This window comes from Myxocyprinus asiaticus, chromosome 4 (assembly GCF_019703515.2).
Source record: "Myxocyprinus asiaticus isolate MX2 ecotype Aquarium Trade chromosome 4, UBuf_Myxa_2, whole genome shotgun sequence".
Classification (NCBI taxonomy): domain Eukaryota; kingdom Metazoa; phylum Chordata; class Actinopteri; order Cypriniformes; family Catostomidae; genus Myxocyprinus; species Myxocyprinus asiaticus.
This window is the reverse complement of record NC_059347.1, coordinates 57,864,973-57,875,000: the sequence shown is the minus strand read 5'-3', so window position 1 is coordinate 57,875,000 and position 10,028 is coordinate 57,864,973. Positions and strand designations below refer to the sequence as shown.

Genomic DNA, 10,028 nt, shown 5'->3' with positions numbered 1-10,028 from the left:
GTTCCATGGAAGATAAGAAGTCACATGCGTTTGGAACAACATGGGGGGTGAGTAAATGATGACAAAATTTTGGGTGAACTATCCCTTTAAGCATCTGGATGCCAACAAACTCTGAGCTAAAATAAGGCTAAAACAGAGTTTATCCCCCTTTACCTGTAAACTTGAGGTTTTCTGAAGGAAGAAAGGGAGGAAAAGTAAAGCAATGAAAGAAAAAGGATGAGAAGTTTGATTTTTTTCTCCCTCAGAAAGAGTTTACAAATGGCACACGTTACAGATGTACTCACTCTGACACATCTGGGGGTCCACTATGAAAATAAAATATAACATTGCAATTACATAATGGACAGTCTTTTAGAGGAATTTTATGCAAGTATTTTTAAATGCATGTACCCTCTAAAAAATTACCATTGTAATCATAGTCTCTGCCATAAATTATAAAACTGGGGTAACGTGGTATTATACAGCACTGTCATCAAAAAGGAAATTAAAACAACAATACGTTTTCATATTTTCTGAAGAGAATGTGAAATAAGAAAGAAACTTGCTGTGTTGTTATGGTTGTTGATATGCAGTTACTAATTTTTTTTTTATTATTATTTATTTATCACACATTATACATTTTTTTTTTTTTTACATATCCCAGCTAAGCTGGGGTCAGAGTGCAAGGTCAGCCATGATACGGCACCCCTGGAGCAGATAGGGTCAAGGGCCTTGCTCAAGGGCCCAACAGTGGCATCTTGGCGGTGCTGGGGCTTAAACCCCTGACCTTCTGATCAGTAACCCAGAGCCTTAACCGCTGAGCCACCACTGCCCCTAAATGTAATACTAAGATGTTCTGAGAGTTTTTAGCTTGTTATATGGTTGCTAGGGTGTTCTTGGTGGTTGCTAGGTGGTTGCTTACTGGCCCAAGTCAAAAGAGCCCACCTAGATATGGCTCAGGTCCCTCCTTTAATCAAAATGTATAAGATTTTTAATAGCAAGCACCACTACTGAAATCCCATATCACTTTACTATGATTTTCCTTGGCAAATGTCTATATGCGTACAAAATATTAATTCAGAAAGTTCCTGTGTATTTACGAACTTCAGTGGCAGTAGGGAGGTTTTAAAAATATATAATCAGGTAAATGGAAAATAAACTCAACCAGAAAGGATTCCCAATCTAACAAAACTTGCATTATGTAGCTACTAATATTTGAAAGCTACAGTAACTGAATACTTTTGATCACTAGATGGTGCTGGTGCATATGAAAAATAACATGCTACATGCTCCTGACACTAGCAGCATGGGTTATCTGTACTTGACTCAACAAAAAGTCTGGAATTTAGAATTTAATAAACAGGGGTGTTCAGATTAGCAACGTCTATCTAATCTCTCAGAGACACGAATTTCACATTACTGCTTGCATTCACATGCACACACATGCATTAGGACATACTGATCATGCCAAAGTGTGGCCTATATGCACTGACAAATAACATATTTATAAGCTGTTAATAAACCAGTGCTGTCAGGCTGAGTGTGTACAGGTCTTTGTGTGTGAAGAAAGGGTGTTGGCAGAAGATATTTGCTAAGTGTGTTTGACACAACGCAGCGTGCAAGTGTGGCTGAACTTGTACTGGCTAAATGCCCTCAAATAGAGTGAAATATGTAAAAAAAAAAAAAAAAACACTTGTGAGGACACTTGAAGCAGTCCTTACTCTTTGAAATGCACCTAATTCGGGCAAATCATGTTTTACTTCAAACTGAATAGTGTAAACAGGTTTGTTTTGTGGTTATTGTGTCTATGAGAGGTCATTACTAATATAGTTTATATAATCTGTGTGTGTGTGTGTGTGTGTGTGTGTTTGTGTGAGACAGTAATTACATTTAAAAAATGCTGACTACCTCATCACTTCACACTCGTAACAAGACATGCAAAACCTAAAACTCACGTCAATACACTCATGCAGTGCAAACATGATAAACAATAATGCACAACACAGCTTTTTTACCTTACTTTGAGAGCACTCTGCTTTAGATGGTGACTGTGGTCATGTGTTCACTGTTACATCATCCGTTGTTTCACACTATACAAAAAGAACTACGGTAATAACCTACCATTGTTTTTTGGACATGGTAACGTGGCAATGTCAGGGTTTTTAGGACATATATCATGGTAATACTATTAGTCTTTAGGAAATATATAATGGTAATACTGTGTTTTTTAGGACACGCACTATGGTCATACTATGGTTTTTAGGACATATATCATGGTAATACTGTTTTAGGACATTTATCATGGTAGACATATGACTTCTAGGACATAATAGTATAATAGTAATTTCATGGTTTTTAGAACATTCACCATGGTAATATTATGATCTTTAAGACAATATTCAAGGTAATACTTTTTTTCAGGACATGTATCATGGTAATATTATGATTTTTACGACATGTATCATGGTAAAAATGTTTTAAGGACATGTAATATGGTATGGTAATCCTATGATTTTTAGGACACGTACAGTAATACTGTTTTTGGACATATACCATGGTAATACTGATTTTTGAACATACACCATGGTAATACTATGGTCTTTAGGAAATATATAATGGTAATTCTGTGATTTTTAGGACATTTCCAATGATACAAATGTTTTTGGACATATATCATGGTAATAATGATTTTTGGACATATACCGATCAGCCACAACATTAAAACCACCGCCTATTATCGTGTAGGTCCCCCACGTACCACCAAAACAGCTCTGACCCATCGAGGCATGTACTCCACAAGACCTCTGAAGGTGTCCTGTGGTATCTGGCACTAAGACGTTAGCAGCAGATCCTTCAAGTCCTGTAAGTTGCGAGGTGGATTTGTTGGTCCAGCACATCCCATAGATGCTCAATCAGATTGAGATCTGGGGAATTTGAAGGCCAAGTCGACACCTTGAACTCTTTGTCATGTTCCTCAAAACATTCTTGACAAATTTTTGTAGTGTGGCAGGGCGAATTATGCTGAAAGAGACCACTGCCATCAGGGAATACCGTTGCCATGAAGGTGTGTACGTGGTCTGCAACAATCTTTAGGTAGGTGGTATGTATCAAAGTAACATCCACATGAATGCCAGGACCCAAGGTTTCTCAGCAGAACATTGCCCAAAGCATTACATTGCCTCCACCAGCTTGCCTTCTTCCCATAGTGCATCCTGCTGCCATCTCTTCCTCAGGTAAATGATGCACACGCACCCAGCCGTCCACATGATCTAAAACAAAATGTGATTTATCAGACCAGGCCACCTTATTCCATTGCTCCATGGTCCAGTTCTGATGCTCACGTGCCCATTGTAGGCACTTTCGGCGGTGGACAGGAGTCAGCATGGGCACTCTGACCGGCTGCAATGCACTGTGTGTTCTGACACCTTTCTATCATGGCCAGCATTAAGTTTTTCAGCAATTTGTACTACAGTAGCTCTTCTGTGGGATCGAACCAGACAGGCTAGCCTTCGCTCCCCACGTGCATCAGTGAGACTTGGATGCCCATGGCCCATGACTGGTTGTCCTTCCTTGGACCACATTTGGTAGGTACTAATCACTGCATACTGGGAACACCCCATAAGACCTGCCGTTTTGGAGATGCTCTGACCCAGTCGTCTAGCCATCACAATTTGGCCCTAGTCAAAGTTAATCAGATCCTTACGCTTGCCCATTTTTCCTGCTTCCAACAAGAACTGACTGTTCACTTGCTGCCTAATACACCGAGCAGCCACAACATTAAAACCACCAGCCTAATATTGTGTAGGTCCCCCTCGTGCCGCCAAAACAGTGCCAACCAGCATCTCAGAATAGCATTCTGAGATGATATTCTTCTCACCACAATTGTGCAGAGCGGTTATCTGAGTTACTGTAGACTTCGAACAGGTCAATTCGAACCAGTCTGGCCATTCTCTGTTGACCTCTCTCATCAACAAGGCGTTTTCATCCACAGAACTGCCCCTCACTGGATGTTTTTTGTTTTGTGCACCATTCGGAGTAAATTCTAGAGACTGTTGTGTGTGAAAATCCGAGGAGATCAGCAGTTACAGAAATACTCAAAACAGCCCATCTGGCACCAACAATCATGCCACGGTCCAAATCACTGAGATCACATTTTCTCCCCCTATTCTGATGGTTGATGTGAACATCAACTGAAGCTCCTGACCTGTATCTGCATGATTTTATGCACTGCAGCCACACGATTGGCTGATTAGATAATCACATGGATGATTGTTGGCGCCAGATGGGCTGGTTTGATTATTTCTGTAACTGCTGATCTCCTGGGATTTTTACACACAACAGTCTCTAGAATTTACTCCGAATGGTGCCAAAAACAAAAAACATCCAGTGAGGGGCAGTTCTGTGGACGAAAACGCCTTGTTGATGAGAGAGGTCAACAGAAAATGGCCAGACTTGTTCAAACTTACAAAGTCTACGGTAAGAAGAATATCATCTCAGAATGCTATTCTGAGATGCGGGTTGGTGATATTTTGGTGGCACGAGGGGGACCTATACAATATTAGGCAGGTGGTTTTAGTGTTGTGGCTGATCGGTGAATATCCCACCCCTTGACAGGTGCCACTGTAACGAGAAAAATAAATGTTATTCATTTCACCTGCCAGTGGTTTTAATGTTGTGGCTGATCAGTGTATACCGCAACAATTCCATGATTTTTAGGACATACAGTATATCATGTAATCCTTTACTACCATAAAAAAGGAAGATGTTACGATATGATATTAATGATGTTCATGTACGTAAGTGATGTATACAGTATAAAGGAGTTCCGGCAGGATCCTTGAGTAAAACATTTGGACTACACTGCACACAGCCTCCCGTCTCTTGTTTCACTTGTAACTCATAACACTTTATATCAAAGTATCATAACATTACCATCTACTATCATCACTGTATCATGGTGAACAGCAATGAACTGCCACATAATAATGAATCATCGCCATCAACAGTCTTTCATTCATAAGAAAAGCAAAGCACTCTCAAAATAAGGATTAGACTGGGAAATTCTGGAGAAAAATACAGTAGAACACTGTTTATGTAAAAAAAAACTATTTTATGCACTCCAAACCACAGCACAATTTAAACACAACACACACACAATGAAAACAGGATCCAGTAATGTGGTACTGACTTTGTAGCTGGAATCACCTGCGAAACAGCACATGAAGGAGAAAACAGCCAGTAAATACACAGATAAAAACACAACACATGCACAATCATCTTATTACATGTTAAATACACCCAACACTGACTTCTTGAATCTTTAAACCCCTCTGAGACAGACGAACAACTACACAAACAATTCTCACACACGTTTAATTAGCTAAATCTCAAACCCTAACAGAAAACATTAAGCATTTCTAGAAAGAATTTGTAATAAACATTATTTACTTTATTTATACATCATTTCTTATAAATTAGGACATCTGAAATGTCTCCAAAGGGAAATTTTACCAGGTTTGTCGATAAAGTAGCCTACAGCAGAGTTTATCTATCTTATGCTATTATAATGGGCACATGCTTTAGACTTGTGTTGTTGTTGTTGTTGTGTTTTAAGAAAAGCTAAAAAAAATTTAAAAAAAAAAAAACCTATAGAATTTTGCTAATCCAAATACCATTATTATTATTATTATTATTATTATTATTATTATTTTATTATTTTCAATTAAGGGTGTCCCCTGATTTTCCCAATGGGAGGTTTTGTGAGACTTGGGAAACTTCTGGGGATAATTTTGTTCCCAAACTATAGCCAAGTAAACCCACGCACACAACCGCAATGAGAAAGATAAGCCTGATCCTTTGAAACATAATACCGTATCCACAGATGGGTACACATGATCACATGAAGGATGAATATGTTTTCTCAACAGTTGCCCATAAAAATATGGAAACAGGGCTGGCATTGATTTGTCTCTTTAATGCACAGCTGTATGAGGATCATGAGAGGGATTTGTAGTATGAGAGACATGAAGGGAAGCATTTGGTTTTTATAAAAAAAAAAATCAAGGATGTATCATGTATTATGCTCTCAAACAACCACAATCATACAATCACACAAACAAGCACAAATGCACAGACACAAGCTGTGTGGAATACCAGCATATTGCTTACTGCACAGTATAAAGTATACTGAAAAATATTATGTTTTTTAAAAAAAATAGTAAGTAATTATACACATTCTATTTCAAACATATGTGCTACTTGTCATGTTGTTGTCACATTCAATATGTGCATAATTAGTGAGTGGTGTCAAGTTACCACTTTGGAAGAAGTTCTTTTGTATTTATTTAATTTGCATTAATGTGCAAGATGTATTCTAATTTTGTGTAAGATGTATAACATTTTGGATTTACAAGAAAAAAAAAAATCAAAACAAAAAAAAAGTACATATGTCGATATTATTACTACCGGTTCATTCGCCATTTTGTAAATCAAAGGTCAAGAGTGAATTGCGCTCTGGTGTATACTGCATATTTTGGTGAATTTATTAGGTCACCCAGGTATTCAATGCATACTGAAAATGTGCATATTGTGCACTCTATACATGGTGCATGAATACAAAAATAGTATGAGCAGTATGGTAGTATGCCACACATTTAAATAGTCATCTATACACAAAACTCAACAAGAATAAGAAAGGGTTTATAGGGTGATGTGGAGGCGTAGGTGTGGAGAGTGAAGTGGGGGAGATGAGTTGTGAATGATTTCCACCTGTGCTTAACACCTGTCTTGTGTTTCAGTGAGGAGTGATTGAGGCTTTTAAGGAGAGGAGAGTTAAGAGAGAGAGCCCAGCTGAGAAGCTGCTTGTGTGTTGGCCACTGCCGTTTTTCATTAAAGACACTTTGTGTTATGTATCTGAAGCTACACCGTTGTGCATTTAGGTAAACGTGCTTTTGCTAATCAAAATTGACATTCCTCAGTTGGAAATGGCGTCTCCCTTTTCCTCATTCCTTGAACCTCATTCCAGTTGATTTTTTTTTTTCTTTTTTTCACCCAATTTGGAATGCCCAATTCCCAGTGTGCTTTTAAGTCCTCGTGGTCGCGTAGTGATTCACCTCAGTCTGGGTGGTGGAGGACAAATCCCAGTTGCCTCCGCATCTGAGACCATCAACCCCTGCATCTTATCACGTGGCTTGTTGAGCGCGTTGTCACAGAGACATAGCGCATGTGGAGGCTTCACGCCATCCACCGCAGCATCTGCGCTCAACTTACCATGCGCCCCACCAAGAACAAACCACATTATAGCGACCACAAGGAGGTTACCCCATGTGACTCTACACTCCCTAGCAACCAGGCCAATTTGGTTGCTTAGGAGACCTGGCTGGAGTAACTCAGCACGCCCTGGGATTCGAACTAGTGAACTCCAGGGGTGGTAGCCAGCGTATTTTACCACTGAGCTACCCAGGCCCCCCATCATTACAGGTGATTAAACTACAGCTCTGGAAAAAATGAATGAAGAGACCACTGCAAAATTATCAGTTTCTCTGGATTTTACTATTTATAGGTATGTGTTTAGAGTAAAATGAACATTTTAGTTTTATTCTATAAAGTACTGACAACATTTCTCCCAAATTCCAAATAAAAATATTGTCATTTGGAGCATTTATTTGCAGAAAATGACAACTGGTCAAAATAACAAAAAAGATGCAGTGTTTTCAGACCTCGAATAATGCAAAGAAAACAAGTTCTTATTCATTTTTAAAACAACACAATACTAATGTTTTAATTTAGGAAGAGTCCAGAAATCAATATTTGGTGGAATAACCCTGATTTTCAATCACAGCTTTCATGTGTCTTGGCATGCTCTCTACCAGTCTTTCTTTCTTTCATTGCTGTCATTATGCCACTCCTGGAGCAAAAATTCAAGCAGCTCGGCTTTGTTTGATGGCTTGTGGCCATCCATCTTCCTCTTGATCACATTCCAGAGGTTTTCAATGGGGTTGACCTGGCTGTGTTGCATGGAGCTTTGTCCTGCTCGGAAAAACAATCCTCAGAGTCGGGGAACATTGTCAGAGCAGAAGGAAGTGAGTTTTCTTCCAGGATAACCTTGTACATGGCTTTATAAATGCGTCCTTCACAAAGACGAATATGCCCGATTCCAGCCTTGCTGAAGCACCCCCAGATCATCCCCGATCCTCCACCTGGTCATCTAATGGTTAGATGGAGACCTGGAGAGGCCTTCAAGCCACAGCGTCTCGCACCCACTGTGAAATTTGGTGTTTGGTCATTTTACTCAAACACATACCTATAAACAGTAAATCCAGAGAAACTGATAATTTTGCAGTGGTCTCTTCATTTTTTCCAGAGCTGTATAACTTTTGCTGGTTTCAGGCTGATATTAATAGCTTTAAAGTTATTAAAAGACAGAAACAAACAAAACACCTCACAACAAACACACAGATGTGTGAACAAGAAACACACTAAACCGGTAACAGTGAAAGAAATTAGATGTGTGTGTCAAAATGTGTATATGTCAGCATATACAGTATGTGTGAGTGTAATTAATGTCAATCAGTACTTTACAACCATCATTAAAATATGAAACTAAAAACACACACGATACATCTGAGCTTCCCCTGGGACATTATCCAAGGGAGAGCCCTGATACACACACACATACTAAAACACACAATGGATACTGTTACTGCGATCTAAATATACAAACAAACATCAGACTCACTGACGAACATATTCTAGGATGTCACTCAGTGCAAAAAGAGATAGATGAGAAGAGAAACAGAGAAGCTGCCTGTATCTTTACCGCATGAAAGAATATTCCGAATATTATTCAGTGATATAGCAAAAGAATATTCAGATTGTTTTTATTTAGCAATATAACTAAAGAATATTCAGAAAATTTCATTTAGTGATATAACGAAAGAATATTCAGAATATTTTATTAATTAGTGATTTAACAAAAGATTTGTATGAATATTGAATTTAACGATATAACAAAAAATATTCTATATATTTAATTTAGTGATATAACGAAACAATATTCTGAATATTTCATTTAGTAATATAACGACAATACAACCCATTGAACAGACAGACTACACCTATCCTTTACAGCCTCGCTTTTAATCGTGAAAATATTAATATTTAAATATATACACTGTCTTGTACCTTTGTTGTTTTCCAATTATTATATACTTGTTTTGCTTCAAGCAAATGTTGTAATGTTTTTTATCAGAGCTGGTTAGTTTGATTCAAGCCTTTGAAAACTTTTCTGTAACTTTTCTGTAAAAAAACATTTTCTGTAATGAATTGGAAATATAATTTTGAAAAACTGGGAGGGGTCATTGTTAAGCTAAATATTTGTGTGGTGGGTGGAGCATCAATGTGTCAATCAAATTCTTACCCATTAAGCTGTGAGCTCTCACCCTGGCTTTCCAGCAGGCCCCGCCTCTGGCCCATAGCTACCTCACAGGCATTCTTATTGGAGTAGAGGTTGATGGGCGTGTTATAGACGGAAGGGCGGGGCACCGCAGGCAGATGATTGAGTGAGCCAGCTGTCATGTCAATGGGGGTGGGCGGAGCCAGTGGATTAGGCCTTTGAGCTGAGGAGGCGGGTGCAAAAGCAGATGCAGGGGAGGGAATGGAGGGTATAGGTGGTGTCCCTGCCCCTCCAAACGGATGAGCGCTCTTATTGGATGATGAAGTGATGTGGGTGGAGTTTTTGATGTCAGAGGAAGATGGAATGGAGGTTGTCATGGGAACGGGTTTGATAACTTCCACAGAATGATCCTAAACATGGAGTGAAGCACATGCAGGACTCAAACACAAGCACAAAACACAACATCAATAACGCAACAAATCAACAGACAAACACATAAAAATAAATGGGTAATACAAAGAATGTTGTTGACTATACTGCTTGAAACCTACATGATATGTATCACTGGCTGTGTTCGAAATGAACATAAGCGTGCAATTTACTGAACATTGCAAAGTATATACTATTACTATTTTAAAACTGAAAATATGCATAC

The 10,028-nt window shown here is 38.7% G+C and overlaps 2 protein-coding genes across 8 annotated transcripts in view; one reads left to right on the top strand and one right to left on the bottom strand.

Moving 5' to 3' along the window:
* Nucleotides 1–10,028, top strand: part of LOC127440017 (NAD-dependent malic enzyme, mitochondrial-like) — a 714,514-nt gene that overhangs the window by 559,823 nt on the left and 144,663 nt on the right. The gene's annotated exons all lie outside the window — the stretch shown is intronic.
* LOC127440020 (PDZ and LIM domain protein 5-like) overlaps nt 1–10,028 on the bottom strand; it is a 65,999-nt gene that overhangs the window by 22,737 nt on the left and 33,234 nt on the right. The window contains exons 5-7 of one of the 5 annotated variants that reach the window (XM_051696387.1): nt 5,168–5,184; nt 285–305; nt 154–171 (exon numbers count right to left, since the gene is read on the bottom strand). In XM_051696387.1, the coding sequence (XP_051552347.1) occupies nt 154–171; nt 285–305; nt 5,168–5,184 (56 nt within the window). Of the gene's footprint in view, nt 3,773–5,167; nt 5,185–9,397; nt 9,784–10,028 lie in introns of those variants that run through there. The other 4 variants (XM_051696389.1, XM_051696386.1, XM_051696388.1 and 1 more) reach the window with 4 other exon arrangements.